We start from the raw sequence: 17,264 nt of genomic DNA on the forward strand, positions 1-17,264 counted from the left end.
CGACGAGATATATCTGAGTGGCTGATATACTCAACCTTTCAAGGTCTGCCGCATGATGGAGTCAAGATCGCGGCCGTGCCTCATGCTGATGGGCCGATGAGGAGGTCTCGCAGGAATAATATATACTTGATGGGTGAAAGGCTGACTGCTGTCTCCGGCTGGATTTCCGGCGACCGGCGAGAGACGGATCCTTGGAAGGCTGGAGGGCCCGAAGCCACGCTATATGTTCATGGCACAGATGGATCCCTTGGGGGACATCACCATCACAGCGCTGTCGGTTTCCAAGAGAGAATCGGGAAGGAAGGCTTCGAACCCGACGTGGGCTCGACCGTGTGGCACGGAGTGGCAGACTTCGGGCTCATCTTACTCAGTCTCTGCACGCAGTCCTGGCTGTGATTGCCGAAATGCTTGCCTGATCAGAAGCTGAGGACCACAATAGCGTAAGGTGTTCCTGCCGGTCCCGCCCACCTGGGCGGGTTTCCGTAATGAGATGTAGTCTCATCGTACCTTGAAGGCCCGGACTTTGTCCTATCATTCTCGTCTCTGAAACCCGCTGTCTCAGTCTTTACCAGTAATAGACCTGACAGCCCTGCCGCCCTCCTTGCTGCATTGTATATTCAGAGACGGAGCAATTTCCGATGGGTGTAGTATTAGCAGAGCACAGTAGACATGGGGAAGCAAACAGGTGCCCAGGACATTCATCATCCAGTTGGAGTGACGATTATCTGGTCAACTACCAATTGATTCATGCTCTGTCACATCTAGAGAGAAGAGGTTCGGATCAGCTGAAGAGGAGGATGGCCAGGATCTCGCCGAGGAGGCCGTTTCGTATAACATTGACGAGGCACATGGTATTCGCACTCGCAAAGGATGTTGAGAAATGATGATGGGCCCATAGTACTCGGGGGCAGATCAAGAGCATACGACCGATGTAAGTGGTGTATGTGTCATGAGGGTTTACATCGTGTCATTGATTGACCAAACACTGCAATTCGGAAAGCTCGTCACGAACCTGAAGTACTTCTTCAGCCGGTACTCACCCTTCCAATGATGAGTGAAGTTACACACATAATATTCCGACAAGCTGAAGGCGCTTCTTGAATGCTGCGAGACCTAACTGCGATTAAGCTTGAAATCATTCCGTCCGTTGTACGCGCCGTGTGTTCCCAACTGCTGTGCTCCCACAGCTATGAGAAATGCCATTCATGTGAGTCTGTCTCAGCCCTTTCTTCATTCACGTTTCAGCGGTGGTTACGGTGTTGAGATCTTTGTCCTTGTAAAACCCTCATCTTTCACCAGCGCTGGGTGTTAGATGCCCCTGGAGATGTCGTCAAGTAGCCCATGTCGATAATTGAGGCTGCGCACGCCAGATCTCGTGACTGTCGCGAAGGGATGTGGCTGAGTTTCTTGTGTCACAGAGAAGTGTTTGAATACACACACCCGCGAGACAGTGACCATAGATTTTCCGGTGTCGCCGGGAACATGGACTTTGAGATTTGGGTGGATTGAATATAGGAACCCCCTTCCATTAGACTGCACACCTGAATCACGACCACGGATATGGTGGAGGAGCGCACACACACCACACACATCTGTCGCTCGGCCCAGTTCGTCCCGCAGATCGTCATCAAGGTCAGGGTCCCGGCCAACTAAGCTAGATCTCAAAAGTATTTTGTCGCACAGAATTCTTCAGTAGAAATAAATGACCTTTTGATTCAGATCTGCTGAATTCGTTCTCTGACTGGTGAGACACATGCATCAATTGGGAGAGTTGCCTTGTGAACCGGCTAGCTCAGGGCATGGGGAATGCAATATCTGGTTATTAATAGCATTGTATAAAAAAGAAGGAAGAATGAGAATGAGGCGCCTAAATTGATTGTTGTGCCATCCGCCAACCTAATCTTGCTCGACTTGCTTCCGCGACTTGTATGGAATGTTGGCCAGGCATGTCTCATATTCGATGTCATTATTGTCATTATCACCTGAGGAGAGCCGCACCTGAGAGGTTCTGGCAGTGCCGGTAGTACCATTCACTGTGGCCCTGGCGACGATGTCGCGACAGCTGACTGATAGCCTGACAATGTGACCAACACTGCGAGCTAGGATTGATGTCTAGATAACGTTAAACATCATTACTGGGTACGGCCATGAAGTAGGTCATCGACCAGGGCCAATAGTTATCAATGCTGATGCTGCGGGATACTCTGAAACACTTCAAACTGCTCTGGAATATGGCGAAGATGTAGGCTGATTCGTTGTTCACCAGAAACATAAGAGATGGGTTGAATTCCTCAACGAAGGCGCCGCTTCCTGCCAATGCAAGTTTCGGTGGCCGACTCTGACAGCTCGTGGTGATGTGTCTAGCCCATTGCCCTGCATGCATCAGCAACGTCACGGAGGACAGCTGGCATATGCAGCGAACGTGTCCCGCTAGTCGTTAGAGACGCCTTGAAATTCGCGTCTTGGGAGCTCGGTCGGTAGTGGTTTTCAGCCACCGCAATGCGAGAGACTTGAGAAACCAACACAATTTTCTTTTAAGCCTGATGGGGAAGCGCGATGCCGGCAGCTCTAGCGGCGATTTCCATAGAACCAAGTACGGATAAGCGCTGGCGGTCTGCAGTAACCCTTTCAACGGCGTTGCGCCTGGCTCGGGTTGGTGCAGCGCTTATCGACACCATTGAAGGCACTTGCCGAGAAGCTTGGGTACTGTCAGCATAGGTAGCTTTCATTCAACTGTTTCTGAGGAGGCTGGGGCCAGAACCCAGGAACTTCTGGAGCTTCAGAAACGTTGGTGTTGATGATGACCCCGAGGTCGCCGACAGCCATGTTCGCGGGTCTTCTCAGCATGTGCTAGGCCGTGCTTCATAATGTTTTGACCCTACGTTACCAAGAAAAGATAAGGGCGGGTGAGGATGACTCGGGTCATGAAGATGGGATGAAGGTGCTGCGGCTGGCTGGACGTCATTGTGCCCGGGACAGATGGCAAGAATAATCATGTGCCATTGCTTCGGATGACCAGAGCCAAGTGCACTGACACTGCAAAGATATACTGGAAGAGGTTGAGGACGAGAAGTTACCTTAACGAGAGTGAGCCGAGGAAATGATGCCGTCATGGCGATTGGTCGTGTTTGGTGCAGGCGCTTACTGAGGTCATCGCGGCGGTTACTTTATGCCCAAGGTCGTATCAGACGCGAATGAGTAGTCGATCCAGATGGACGATACCGATGGTGAGGGCAACCTACGTCTCGCGTTGCGGACTCACTGTTCGGATGAGATGAAATGCGGCAGCATTGAACAATTGTGAGAGGAAGAAGAAAAGAGGCGTGTTCGAGGAACCGTCACATCACAGGATAAGGTTAGTTGGATGATGTGCAATGACGGCAGGCCTCCAAAGTCCTCAGCGCAAGAAACAATCAGAAACGGCCGGGGCGTTTCAATTGACATGCCCTCCAGTTCGTGGTGAGTCTGACGGTGCTCGACCATCGTCTGAGGTTTTGTTAGGTAAGCACCCGAGAAGGGAGGAAGACGTGCATGAACTCAGTGTCATGTCACAGAGGTGTGGACTGTGAGTGACATGAGTGTGCGTGTGGCAGTGGCCAGTGAGTGAGAGTGTGGATGGGAGCGGCACTTGCGACGTGAGAGTAAGCAGTCACTCAGAGTCTCAGGTGCAGTGAGAGTGAGTGAGGGGACGGGAAATGACACTGGAGACGGGAGGAGAGTGGATCGGACCTCCGATGGGTCCGAGTGAGGCAGTGAGCGGGCGGTCGATAGTAAACCCGGGCCTGGTTCGACGCCGGGCCGTTGATCTCAGCTGAAGTGTGGTGACAATCACAGCTGGACAGGCGGCGATGGGCAGGGCGAGCAGGCAGGAACCCGACAGCTTTTTTGACGGTCGAGAGACTTGTGGGTGCCGTAAATGCGTTGTTACTGGTGCAAATGGTGTGCGTCTTGTCGCCTCTGGCGAGTGACTGAGTCGCGAGAGGTGGAGGTACACGGGGGGAGGTATCCTTGCGGACCCGAGCCAGATTGACGTGGGTGGAGTCCCCGGTGGGCGGTACTTGCGATCTTGTACCTAAGCGAGAATTACATCTGCAGCTGTGGGCGGATTTGGAGGTCTCGACTCATCTGGCCACTGTCTACGGAGTATAGCATTTCCTTTCCATTTCCTTTTGATTGTTGCCCTCTGCAGAGTGCAGACCGACAGTTGGATTGACGGCCTGCGCACAGCTGGCCAATTTTGGCAGTGCATATTCTCTCAATGTCAGAAGCTCGATCTCTCAGAGCTCACTCGAGTAAGGTAATCCTGGACGTCGGGCCAGACCACGGCTGCCGTCTGCATGCTGATATTTGACAATGTCCGGGTGGATCAAGGACATTGTCTCCCCGTTGCCATGGCGGCCTCTGAGTGGTTCAAGGTCCAGGATTAACCTCCCACCCTCCCATGCAACTTCACAGTGAGGTCGAGTGCTGGTGCGTGACTGTGTGTGTGTGTGTCCCCTGGCGGTGCCATGTTTCGCGCGAGGTTCTGCAGCCAGAGAGCCTGTTCTTTTCTTCGGTTTCCCAGCTGGATGGCTGCAGTGATGATCCAGGGCCAGCACACCCACTTTGACACAGCCTGCATTCGTCCAATCTGCCGCCTGCATAAACTGAGATCATGATTGCAACTCTTGTTTATCACGCTGGTGGGAGTCAGGATTTCTGGGATTCATGGAAGGAGTATTCTCTCATAGAACATGTTAGTGTTGTGTACATGCACCACGGACATTGCGCTCTGCAGTCGTTGTGACCACTAGCAGAGTACGTACCCGATGTGGAAATAGAACCTGTCGAGATACCTCACAGACAGTACCTCAAGGTAAGTACCTGCCGTACACAATACCTGGAAGGAGAGACCTTTGCATTACGGGAAGTGAGGAAGGAAGGGGGAGAAAAGGTACGTCCCCTCCAGGTACCGCCGACATCTCCGCCCCCAATCAGAAAGGGGAAGAAAATCTTCTCCACGTCCACCTCTCAGGCTCTCCCTCAACCGCGAGTCTCCGTGTCTCTTCAAACTCCTCCCATCCATGATCCCTATCCCGTCCCTCACTCTCTCTCTCTCCTTGATTCTTCCCCATTGGCATCTGCATCGGATCCTGTTTTCCCTCCCCCCCTTTTGCCCCGTTTTGCCCTGGTTTTTTCTTCGACAACACCGCCGGAAGGTTGTTCGTCCTGTCTCGTCCGCTGTCTTCCCTGTCCCTGCTCACTTCACTCTTGTCTGCTGTATGCATAGCTCAACTCATCGTTGATTTGCCGCTCATTTGCTTGCTCTCTCCAATCTGCCGTCATTTCGGCTCTACCCAATTGCCCATTGCGTCCTCACCCCTCCTCATCTCCCGTCATCTGTTTTTTTTTCCTCTCACTATCCTTTGCCATTTCGAAAGTCTTGGACTCGGCTCGTCATCTACCTACCTCGAGTCTCCTCTGGCATCCCATCCATCATCCCACGCTCGCTACTTTTACCTTGCCTTAGTATTCTTTTGCATCCCTTTCGTTTCACTCCCCTCCAGCCCTATCCCGTCCGTGCCTATCAATTGACACCTCTGCATTATTGTCTGGGTCTTCATACACTATTACATGCCGTCGCTCGCTACCTCACCTTGCCAACAACGCATCCATACCTTAGATTTCGACATACCGCACCAGTAACTGTTACCGCTCTTCTTACCGCTAGATTGTCGCCGTTCACGGACTTTACATCGCTGTTTCCTCTATCCGTATCCGTACATTCGTTCACTCGCCCGCACCGCACCAACAATCGCCAACACGCACATTCTTCCATCACGTATCATACTATACAACAAGTCCCGTATAATATCAATAACCGGACCCGAGGTCAACGCTTTCAGCTGCCATCATCCCATTTTGTCCTGATTAACGACGCATACTCTCATCACTGCGTGCTGTCCATACAACACGTCCTGTGACCTTGACAACCGGCCACCCCGCCGTCACTATCCCAGCCATTTCGAGACACTTCACCTGGGCTTTCGTACACGCTGAGCATCAAGGGGTCCCTCCCCACAGACAGTCTGCCTTCGTCTCGTCTCATCATCCCTCGTCAGAAAGACAAGACGACCAAGCACCAGCCAAGCCCTGAGCCAGGGATTGCCCGCTACGCATAATTGCGCCTTGCGAACCACCCGCGCAACCCGCAACCACTCTCCCACCTCAAGGTTCCAACGCCCAGATCCCAGCAATCATTACAGCATAGCCTGGTCCATTTCCCTTGCTCCACCAACCCGCACCCAGACCCAGGTCCCGACTCCCAAGCAACCTGCCCAAGGGGCCCTCCACCATCCACCCTATTCTGGACTGTTGCCCCGTCCTTCCAAGGCCTGGCCACGACAATCTCGACCAGAGATACCGCCAAACAAGCTTTTTGTCTTGTTTTCTCTTCCTCCCTTTCGTTTCCTTCCTTTTCCTTCTCCTCGATACTCGGCGATGCAATGATGATATACGGGCATCAAGACGTTGATCTCGCGGGTCCCAGTCCAGGTTCACCGCCAGGTATGACGTCCTCAAAGTCGTCAAAGTCCTCTTCCTTCAAGTCCTTCCATTCCGACGACAATAGCGTCCTGGACGACGTTAGCCATTTTGAAGAAATCGGTCTAGATGACGATGCTTCTCATTACGAGACACAACGCGTTCGCGAGTCCCATTCGAAGCCCTCTCAACCTTACTCGAGATCCTACGCCAACGACTTCCGCCCTCCGTCATGGAAACCACCCCATTCCCGCTCTCCGCCGGTGACACGAGACCTCGCGAAGCCTAGAAGCTCAGGTCCCACGGCAGACCTCGCTCCCCACTCTCGCGGTTCCTCTCGACCCCCTTTCTTGAGCTTGAAGACCGACAGCCACGTTCTCAACCGCCGCAGCCCAAGCGCTGGCCGCCTTCCCGATCCCCGTCGAAGCCCGGTGAACCCGGTAAACCCTCGAGGTTTCGCGAGCCACTCGACGACTTCCCTTCAATTCCCTCGCAAGAACCGCAGCCCGAGCCCGAACTTCTCGCTATTGCCGAGAGACCCCAATGTACCCCTGAAACCGCGTCGGGGCAGCTGGCAGTCGAACCAAGACAGAAAATCCACATTTGAGTTGGAAAAAGAGTGCGACGAGGATGACACGGACGACATTCCCGACGGCCTTATTCTCGACAATGTTCCCATCTCTCCTCGACCCAAGCTTGAGCGCACGCCGAGCAGGCCAACTTCCTCTGGAGCATCTCCTAACCGGCCGCCAAAGGAACGTGTTCGCAGTGTTGGCAACGGAACATCTCCAATCCCAGTTGAGACGGGATGCCTGCGTTCACCGTCGTGGAAGTCCGACACTGCTCTGTCCTCGATTGGCGAACGTGGCCCTGAACCACTCAAGACTCGGGCAAGAAGCTGGAATCTCGCACTGGCAGAACTCAATGCCGATGCCAAGGACTTGACGGAGAAGCTCGAGGAGCACTCGGATTATGTGCGTGAAAAGGCCGCTGAAAATGCCAACCCTACAGGACGTCACACATGGAATGGCAAATCTCTCGAACAACACGCTCAGAAGCCCCGCGTCAAGTCCGCTCTTCCCGAACTTCCTTCACTCCGGAGTCAAACCAACATTATGATCGACCCACTCCCAGTTTCCAAGGAAAAGGAGGCTGTGCTCAGTCGCACCAGACCATCATGGCTTCCTCCCAAGGATCCCGCGGAAGAGAAGCGTCATCTGCGTGAATATAAGAAGATGATGGCACGCAGCGCCGAGGCAGATCGCCGCCGTGAGGCTTCGCGTCTCGCGCGGAAATCTTCACGCGATCTGAAGGTCGACAGCTTGATGCATATTTGGGAGGACGACATCATTCCGAGATGGACCGACGCAATCCGCGAACGTCGCACCCGTGAGCTGTGGTGGAAGGGAATTGCTCCGCGCAGCAGAGGTCAGGTCTGGTCCAGGGCCATTGGCAACGAACTTGGCCTGTCGGAAAAGTCCTACAAGGCCGCCCTCGGCCGGTCCCAGGAGCTTGAGGAGCGAGTCAAGGCTGGCAAGGGCGATTCGGAGGATATCCAGAGAGCCGCATGGCTGTCAGCTATCCGCAAAGACGTGGCCGAACACACATGGCAGGATCTTCGAATTTTCCAAGTCGGCGGGCCACTTCACCAGAGCCTCGTTGACGTCCTGTTCGCCTATGCGCTGTACCGGAGCGATATCGGCTACGTCAAGGGCTGCAACGTAAGTCCATCTCAAGTCTCACAAACATCGTTTGGAGTGCTATCATGAACTAACTCCCTTCGCAGACCGTCGCCGCCCTTCTGTTACTGAACCTTCCCTCGCCGTCCGCAACATTTATCGCCCTGGCCAACGTCCTAAATCGCCCGTTGCCTCTGAGCTTTTACTCAGAAGATCCCGGTGCGAAGGCTTCAGCCTACAACCTCGTGATGCAGACTTTGAGCGTCAAGGCTCCACGTCTTCACGAGCACCTGACCAAAGATATTTCCGAGGGTGACGCAGATTTCTACCTCGGCAACTTCTTCATGGGACTCGGAACCACACATCTGGCTATGGACGAAGCCGCTCGCCTGTGGGACGTCTACGTCTTTGAGGGCGATGCGGTCTTGGTGCGAGCAGCTGTGGCCACGCTCATGCGTCACGAAATGGCACTCCTTGGCGCCAAGTCGGCTGGAGAAGCCAAGAAGCTGGTCGAAAGCAGCGCCAACAAGGATGGCCGTAAGGCTGTAGTTGGCGACGATGGTGCCGAAGACCAGTGGATGCGATCCGTTCGGGAAGCGGGCAAAGCCTAGTCTGTTCCGAACGGTCTCGTATTGAAAAGTCCTTTTACGCTTGATGAATATTTCGGCTTTGGAAAAATACGACATGATCCTAACTGTTTATATCTAATCTCCTGGGCCGGTGTCGTACCGGCCCTTCCATCGGAGGCAATCGCACATACAACGGAAAACCAACAGCACTCAACTCAGCTCGCATAAGGCAGTCGGCTGCAAGCTGTCTACTAGTGGGCGTGTATAAAGAGCAACCGGCGTCTGCGGCGCGATGGACATTACCTGTGGGAGCTGGTTTTTTGTAGCAACCCTTTTTTTTTTTTTTCGTCTCTTTACCTGTACGGGATATATACTATTCTCATCTGTCGCCTGGAAGTTTCGCAGTGCGCGAGCATCCTCATAGGCAAAGACAGACATTCTTATTGTGGCATGTAGATATACAGACGCTGGGCGCCGAGGAACTTGACCATGCGGAACGTGGCAGGCCCGGCTTTCCCTGCGGATAAAACAATGTTCATGTTTCTCCTGGGACGAGAGACGATCCCGGATAGAGGATGTAACCTGTATTGGTTCTACACCGGCGTCGTGTAGGGGCGCGTCGTTTACCCCGTAAGACAGACGACCCAGGGGTTGGATTTTAGCATCAAACATTTTCTGGCGTCGCTAGCGATCCGCATCTTGCTTTATTTTCTTGAACCGGGCGGGGTTCATGGCTTTATTTTTTCCCCCAGAGGTGTCGATCACCTCTTTGATATCCCATTCGTATCATAGTCGTATTGTAGAAGAACCCATGTGTGCTAGTATTACAACTTAAATCTGCGTCTATGGTCCATCATGACAGTGAGACAATCAATCGTGACAACTACTGTGACGTAGCTTTACACTATCAAGGTCTGTCGCAAGGCAAATATGACTTGTCAAAGACTTCATCTGAGCTAAGATCTACTTCGATGTTATGTGACGTTCGATTACCATTGGCTCTACAAGAGTATCGTCCATCTCGCATATCAAGCAGGATACCTTGGGCTGTATCGTCGTGTATGCCATCACCGAGATACCCCCAAGCATTTAGTCACGATAGACATCATGAACAGCTTGACTTCAGCTGCACTCACGAGCGTCATGCAATACGTGTGTCTTCAAATCCGTGAATTAACCTTCCTGTGCAGATGCCTCAACCTCACCTAACCGCCCAAATGGGAAAACAACTGGGAAAGGCTTGTTGTGACGGGCCCCCTTTAGACTTTTCACTCCTCATCATGGCCCCCTTTTTGGCTACTTTTTCCAGGAACTGCGACGACAACTTGTGGGCGGACGATGGCTGGTTTGCTTCCGTCCTCATCTAAAAAACACAACGAAAAAAATCACCCAACCTCTTCATGTGTCATCTCTTGCCTTAACTAACCCTTTTAGTTGACAATCTCCTCCGTCTCCTCGAGAACCTCCTCCACAATCTCCTCAATGATCTGCTCCTCGCCCTCGCTGGCCTGCGTCTTCTGGGAGAGGAGGTAGGCGACAATGTCCAAGGGCAGGCCGAGGTCCTTGCGCTCCTCGGCGACCTCCTCCTCGATGGACTCGCGCCAGGCGACCCACTCGGCGAGCTGGCGACGGCGGGCCTCGACGACCTCGCGGTCGGCAGAGGCGCCACGGTCCATATCCTCCTGCTCGAAGACGCGACTGTACTCGCGCAGGTTCTTGCGGATCTGCTTCTGCTCCTCCTTGGTGAGCAGCGTCGGGGGGCGAGGGCGCCACGCGAGCTGCTTGAACTTCTCGACGGGCTCCTCGCGGAGAGCCTCACCCTTGAAGTCGTAGATGTGGTATCCGTTTTCCATCTATAGTCCGTTTCGTTAGTACTTGCGTTCATTCGGTCAGGGAAAAAGCATGACCACATACAGAGTGCTTCCAGGCGGAGGCCCAGGTGGCGACGAAACGTCCTGAGGGGTCCCACTCAATGTCGGTGACACCGTAGTGGTCGCCGGTGTTCATGAGCTGGAGGTTGGCGGTCAGATCCTTGTCTGACTCGGGCTTCTCACCCTCAAAGTCGAGGTCGAAGAAGTCAAGGTCGGAGCTCTGCTGGTTGTGGACGGTGGCGATCACGACGAATCTACCGCGGGGGGACCAGTAGATGGCGTTGCTGTTCTTCTTCTCCAGGGTGCGGAGGTGCTTGAAGTTACCAACGACGTTGCCCTTGGCCTTCTCGGGGCAGAAGAAGGAGACGGAGGTCTTGGGGGCGACGGCGACAGCGCCGACGGGCTCCGTTGTCGTGATGATGACGAATCTGTCACCCTTGGGCTCCCAGGCAAAGTTAATGACTGTGTCCTTGATGGTGTCGACAACCTCGACGGGAACGCCCTTCTCCTTGATGCGGAAGATCTCGAGAGTGGTGGCCTGGGACTTCTTGGACTTGGAGTGACGATCGACCTTGACGCAGAGGTATGAGGCATCGGATTGCCAGTGGAGCTTAGCGTCAGAGACGCTGAAGAGGGGCAGTTGACGGACAACCTCCTTGCTGGGGATGCTCATAAGACCAACCTTGGCGGGGTTGCTGCCAATCTCGGGTGTCCAGTAGGTAAGAAGCTGCTCATATGTCTTGATACCATCTCTTTGGACGCTAGCCGGGGCCCAGTCGAACTCCATGATACCCTCGATCTTGATGGAAGTCTTGTCGAGGAGGTTCATGCGGGGGAGCTCGTAGACGGAGATACCGGTCTGGTAGTTGAGACGCGCGACGTACTTGTCATCGGCGGACCACTTGAAAGCGGGCCAGAGCAGCTTGCGCTGCTTCGCCTCGTCCATACCCTCCATATCCAGGTTGGCGAAGGAACGAATGGGCTTGCCAGACTCGACACTCCAGATAACGTAGTTCTTGCCATCATCATCGACAGACAAGGCCGGGTGGCCCTCGTCGGGGATGGAGATGGGGCGAGCAGACCATGTCACCAGGTACTTCTCGGAAGGAGACCAGTCGACAAAGGTGACAAAGGGGTGAGGGAAACGCTTCTGCCTTGACCATGACGGGCCACCCCAAGTCTGAACACCCTGGGCGTGGACCGAGGTGAGGTAGGTTCCCTGTGGTGACCAGCGGATGAAGCTGTCTGTCCAGTTTTGACGGTCAACAACGTTCTCGGGGACGTCCTTCTCGTTGTTCCAGAAGACGCCAACGGTGTCGCCGCGGTACATGGCGAACTGGTCTCTTCCACGTCCGCTAGGGTCCTTCATGAATGATCTCAGGTGCTCGGTCTCGGTGAACTCCTCAATGTGAGGCGGGGTGTACTCCTCGTGGACCTTGCCTTCGCGGCCGTAGCGGTCGACATCGGTGAGCTTGTTGACGCGGAGGGTGTGCTTCTTGTCGAGAGGGACCTGGTCGAGTCCACGAACGGCAGCGGCGGCTTCGCTGGGGGAGGAGTACTCGACAAAGGCAAATCTGAGCGGTCATCGTCAGCATCGCTGTCTTGTCTCGAGCGCGATCTCCATCTCTCTGGGTCAGATCCGAGACGGGGATCCACTAGACCAAACGTACCTCAGCGACTTTCCATTGTCGCCCATGGGCATGTAAATCAGATCCTCTCTCGTCTTTCCAACAGAGTTCAGCTTCTTCAGCAAGAACTTGACCAGCTTGGGCTTCTGGTCCTCATTGACTTCGGGAAGGCCATCGATGACCACGAAGGTGTCGTATCCCTGCTCCAGCTGAACCTCGTACTTCTCGCGCAGGTCGGAGATGTCGATCTCCTCCTCATCGTACTCGTCGTCGTCGAGATCTGCCTCGCGCAGATGGTCGAAAGAAGGCGCCATGATTGCGACGACTGGATCAGTCAACAGTCGAGGTGTGGCGGTTGTGAATTCTTCGGATCGGGGGACGGAAGGGGAAGGGGGTGCGTGTCTCTCGGCGAGGAAGCGTTGCGATGGCCTTTCTGTGGTGGGAAGGAAAAAAAGAGGTGCCAAATAGAGTGGGGTTGGGGTGGCTTTCCAGTGGTTGAAAAGTGCCCCGCGATTTTCTCGGTTTTTTTGTGAGGGTTTGCGGCTTGCGGAGCGCTTCAATGTGGCTCTGGGTGCAGGGCAAATTCGGTGCAAACTCTACGAAACGGCTCTGGAGATTTGGATGCTAGCGGCTTATCGACTGAATGGATTTCACGTCTTGAAGGGGAGTTCTACAGGGGTTGGTAAAGGGGACCAAACAACTATCGCGCACACAATTTGGACCTCGTTTTGGAAAGTTTTTGGTGATATGGCACATTCGTGTGTGCTGGATTATTCGGTTGTTCCGGTCCCGAGAAAGCCCCTCGCTACTGCCTGGGGCCTTGGGTAAGGTACTTCGATACCTCGTCGCAACGGCCATCTCTAGGAGAGTCACGTGTGGATTCTGCCGACCGTCACCGTCAGGTACACTTTCCCAATCGGACTGCTTCAGGGTCACGTCTCTCACCGCCCAGAGAAGCTCCCGCCATAAGATGTACCCCGCCAGGTGCCCAATTGCTGCCATGAGTGCGCACTGACCACTAGTAATTGCTACAGTGGAGGATGGACGTCTGTAGAAACACCACAGCAGCTCTGCTTCGCTGACCACACTGCCTGGAAGCTCCTGCCCAGCACACCCCACTTCGCCAGGCTGAACCCCCCCAAATTTTCTACGACGATTTTCTCGGTGAAGCTCTCCCAAGGCTGAGGATTGTACAACCCAGATACCTTTGCTTTCCCCCCACCCACCCAGTCACCGATTCGACTTTCGATACAGAGTGTCTGCATAATACACATTCACCATGGTTCGTCTCAAACACCCATACCCCCTTGGATGTGGCCCAAGATGCTAACAAATGGGTGCCCCTCCAGTCGTCCTTCAGCCCGACACAAATCTTCGAGGACGGAACTACCGAGGAGAAGGGAGAGAATGCCCGTCTCTCCGCCTTCGTTGGCGCCATCGCCGTCGGTGACCTCGTCAAGAGCACTCTCGGCCCCAAGGGTATGGACAAGATTCTGCAGTCTGCGTATGTTGAACCCCGCCAAATTCAATAACCCCCCATCTACCGCCTTGATCCACTGACATGGCTGACAAACGTCCAGATCGACTGGCGAGATCATGGTCACGAACGACGGCGCTACCATTCTGAAGTCCATTGCCCTCGACAACGCGGCGGCCAAGGTGCTGGTCAACATCTCCAAGGTCCAGGACGATGAAGTCGGTGATGGTACCACCTCCGTTGCCGTCCTTGCGGCGGAGCTTCTGCGCGAAGCTGAGAAGCTCGTCGACAAGAAGATCCACCCCCAGACCATTATCGAGGGATACCGGATAGCAAGCCAGGCCGCCCTCAAGGCCCTGAAGGAGTCAGCCGTCGACCGCAGCAACACTCCCGAGGCATTCAGAAAAGACCTACAGGCCATTGCCCGCACAACCCTCAGCTCCAAGGTCCTGGCCCAGGACCGCGACCATTTCTCCAAGCTCGCCTGCGATGCCGTGCTGCGACTCAAGAACTCCTCCGACCTGAGCCATATCCAAATCATCAAGAAGGCCGGTGGCAAGTTGAGCGACTCGTACCTCGACGAGGGTTTCATTCTCGACAAGAAAATTGGTGTCAACCAGCCCAAGCGCCTCGAGAAGGCCAAGATCCTGGTCGCCAACACCTCTATGGACACAGACAAGATCAAGATCTTTGGCGCTCGCGTCAAGGTGTCAACGACGAGCAAGCTGGCCGACCTCGAGAAGGCCGAGAAGGAGAAGATGAAGGCAAAGGTGGAGAAGATTAAGTCGCACGGCATCAACTGCTTCATCAACAGACAACTCATCTACAACTGGCCCGAGCAGCTTTTCACGGACGCCGGCATCATGTCTATCGAGCACGCCGATTTTGATGGCATTGAGAGATTGGCGTTGGTGACGGGCGGTGAGATTGCCTCAACTTTTGACCACCCCGACCAGGTCAAGTTGGGACAATGCGAGCTTATTGAGGAGGTCATCATTGGCGAGGACACCTTGATCAAGTTCTCTGGTGTCGCTGCTGGCGAGGCATGCACCATTGTGCTGCGTGGTGCCACAGATCAGCTTCTGGACGAGGCAGAGCGCAGTCTGCACGACGCGCTTGCCGTCCTGTCACAGACGGTGAAGGAGCCATGGACCACTCTGGGTGGTGGATGTGCTGAGATGGTTATGGCCAAGGCTGTCGAGGGTGCCGCCACTCGCGTTGAGGGCAAGAAGCAGATGGCTGTCAGCAGCTTTGCGACTGCGCTGCGCCAGCTGCCCACCATTTTGGCCGACAACGCAGGTCTCGACTCTGGCGAGCTTGTGGCCCGTCTGAGAAAGGCGATTTACGACGGCATGACGAATTATGGTTTGGACCTGCTGTCGCCCGGTGGTGGTATCACCGACATGCGCGACTTGGGTGTCGTTGAGAGTTACAAGCTGAAGAGAGCGGTTGTTTCGTCTGCCAGTGAGGCAGCAGAGGTACGTGCCATACCCGCCTAGCAACGCCTTTGGTGTTGATTGAGAGATGATGTCTGGGATGAATGACTAACACACAGTAGCTTCTTCTCCGCGTAGACGACATCATTCGCGCTGCTCCTAGACAACGGCAGCGCGCTTAAATGACATGCCAGTGATGGCAGCACATGAGGGTTTTCTCGGCAGGAATGGGAGGTCAAGAGAGAGCAAGAAAAAAGTCATATTTGCATGTTGACGTTGGGTCAAAAGACAAAAAGTGAATACCATAGACCGGAGGGGATCAATCTTGGGCTGAATGAATCAATGGCAGTGTCATGAATGATTTGAGCGTCCATTGGTGGATTTCGATGATTGCAGCGTGACTTGACAGGATGTCGACACTATTTGTGATGGCCGAATAAGGTGGTATTCACAGATTTGATGCTCCCGATGAGAGCAAGAGACCGGCATGGGACAAGACGAGGTCAGGAGCTGACATGTGGCTGAAATGTGAGGCTTCCTTCGTCTTACCGTATCGGACGGTAAGGTATGGTGTATATCTCACATGGGAAAGATGCGGCTTAGAATTGGACGACAATAAGCTTTGCGGTGCCGTTGGCTGGCGAGGAAGAGGAAGGTTTCCTTGTGCATGATCGACGCGGAAAGCCGATGACAGCTAGGGGTACCACGGTAATTGAAATAGGCAGAAGGATTAATGACTTGATTTCTCCGCACGACATTGGTTGAGAAGTTGAGTTTCTGGGTGTCCGTGCAAGTTGCAAAAGTACCAGGAACTCGTGTTTGTATCAGCAAATGAATGGTGAGTTCTTGGAGTTTCGTCCTTCCATCCTTTGCGCTCATGACATCCGAACTCTGGCCAACGTCGTTCATCTCAATCTTGCCAGCCGTACTAGCATTCCTTTCCGTCTCTTGTATTCTCCCGAAACTACGGCTCCGGATTTCTGGTCCAAAAAAGATGAGAAAAAGATGGCAGCATTAGAGGTCAGGTCCACCGGGCCCGCAGATCGGAATGTCGAGGGATGGAGCCGGAGGGCAAGCATTGTCCATGAGTCGCATTGATTCCGTTCTTTTTTCTCCACACACAACCACAGCCGCTTTCACCAAGGACCAATATGTGCGGTACGAGGTACACGTACGACTGTGGCCGTGCAGAAAGCATCCCTCCGGATCGAAGTCAGGAGTAAGGCGTACGAAGTAAGGATTCGACTCCTATTCCTATTCTCTCTGCCGGTTCCAATTACTTGGGCATGGCTTGATGAACCCGTCAGCTAAGGTAAGGTACGGACCTAAGTACTTACGCATCCCGTTCCCGGGAAAGCCACATCAACCGTTACAGAAAGCTGCGCCCATGACGCCATGCTTTCGTCTGTTTGTGTTTCCCGTTTTTTCCCCCTGGTACTCCATACTCCGTACGACTTCTTCGTGTTCTTCAACCCCAGTATACAAAGGGCCCCGTTTGTACGCAGTCTCTGTAGCGAAGCGACAACACAGGTCCAGGCCCAGGCCCAGGCCAAGGCCCATAAGCATCCCAACCCGTCGCGTCCAACGCCACGTTCCTTGGACGACCATTGACCATGGACCAGTGTCCAACACGATACGGGCCAGAGAGTCGGAGAGACTACTACCTACTCCGTACCAGACGGGGATTTGCAGCTTCCAACCAAGGTTCTTGGTGCACCCTCGTGTGTGGACCGGCTGTACGGCACAATGACGGTAGAATGCTACGCCGTACTGGACGGGAGGCCCGCTAGAACATGATTGGCCCGTACCTTGGTCAGAGATAGAAAGAAGGCACAGCAAACGCTGGATGGACTCTCCCAGCCCCTCCAAGTTCCCCGAGTTCTAACTAAAGGGTGGGAAAGAGGAAAGGTTTGGCACTTGGCAGTCGTCGTTGGTGCCATGGTGGTTGCTTGCTTCCCTTCCCGTCTGCTTGTTTGCCTCGTGTTACCTACCTTACCTACCTCTCTGTAATTACCTTACACAGCAATCATAGCAAGTAAGTGCCTCATTCGATACGTCTTGGGTGTGTGTAGCGACAGTAGC

At 54.0% G+C, this 17,264-nt stretch overlaps 4 protein-coding genes across 4 annotated transcripts; 3 read left to right on the forward strand and 1 right to left on the reverse strand.

The window, feature by feature from the left end:
- Positions 1 to 6,488: 6,488 nt before the first annotated feature.
- Positions 6,489 to 8,812, forward strand: CTAM01_13371 (TBC domain-containing protein; the record flags this gene model as incomplete). The annotated part of the gene is made up of 2 exons (XM_060529375.1): positions 6,489 to 8,243; positions 8,309 to 8,812. The coding sequence occupies 2 exons, from the start codon at positions 6,489 to 6,491 to the stop codon at positions 8,810 to 8,812; spliced, it is 2,259 nt and encodes a 752-aa protein (XP_060376020.1).
- A 1,388-nt stretch (positions 8,813 to 10,200) lies between these two features.
- Positions 10,201 to 12,583, reverse strand: CTAM01_13372 (eukaryotic translation initiation factor eIF2A; the record flags this gene model as incomplete). The annotated part of the gene is made up of 3 exons (XM_060529376.1): positions 10,201 to 10,623; positions 10,685 to 12,215; positions 12,312 to 12,583. The coding sequence occupies 3 exons, from the start codon at positions 12,581 to 12,583 to the stop codon at positions 10,201 to 10,203; spliced, it is 2,226 nt and encodes a 741-aa protein (XP_060376021.1).
- Positions 12,584 to 13,369: 786 nt separating this feature from the next.
- CTAM01_13373 (T-complex protein 1) lies at positions 13,370 to 15,364 on the forward strand (the record flags this gene model as incomplete). Its single annotated transcript, XM_060529377.1, has 3 exons — positions 13,370 to 13,773; positions 13,850 to 15,224; positions 15,305 to 15,364. Coding segments are annotated over 3 exons (1,839 nt in total), but the record flags the coding sequence as incomplete, so codon positions are not given.
- A 1,205-nt stretch (positions 15,365 to 16,569) lies between these two features.
- On the forward strand, positions 16,570 to 16,932 carry CTAM01_13374 (uncharacterized protein; the record flags this gene model as incomplete). The annotated part of the gene is made up of 1 exon (XM_060529378.1): positions 16,570 to 16,932. The coding sequence occupies one exon, from the start codon at positions 16,570 to 16,572 to the stop codon at positions 16,930 to 16,932; it is 363 nt and encodes a 120-aa protein (XP_060376023.1).
- Positions 16,933 to 17,264: the final 332 nt, after the last annotated feature.

This window comes from Colletotrichum tamarilloi, assembly GCF_030869305.1.
Source record: "Colletotrichum tamarilloi strain Tom-12 chromosome Unknown Scaffold_94.1, whole genome shotgun sequence".
Lineage (NCBI taxonomy): Eukaryota > Fungi > Ascomycota > Sordariomycetes > Glomerellales > Glomerellaceae > Colletotrichum > Colletotrichum tamarilloi.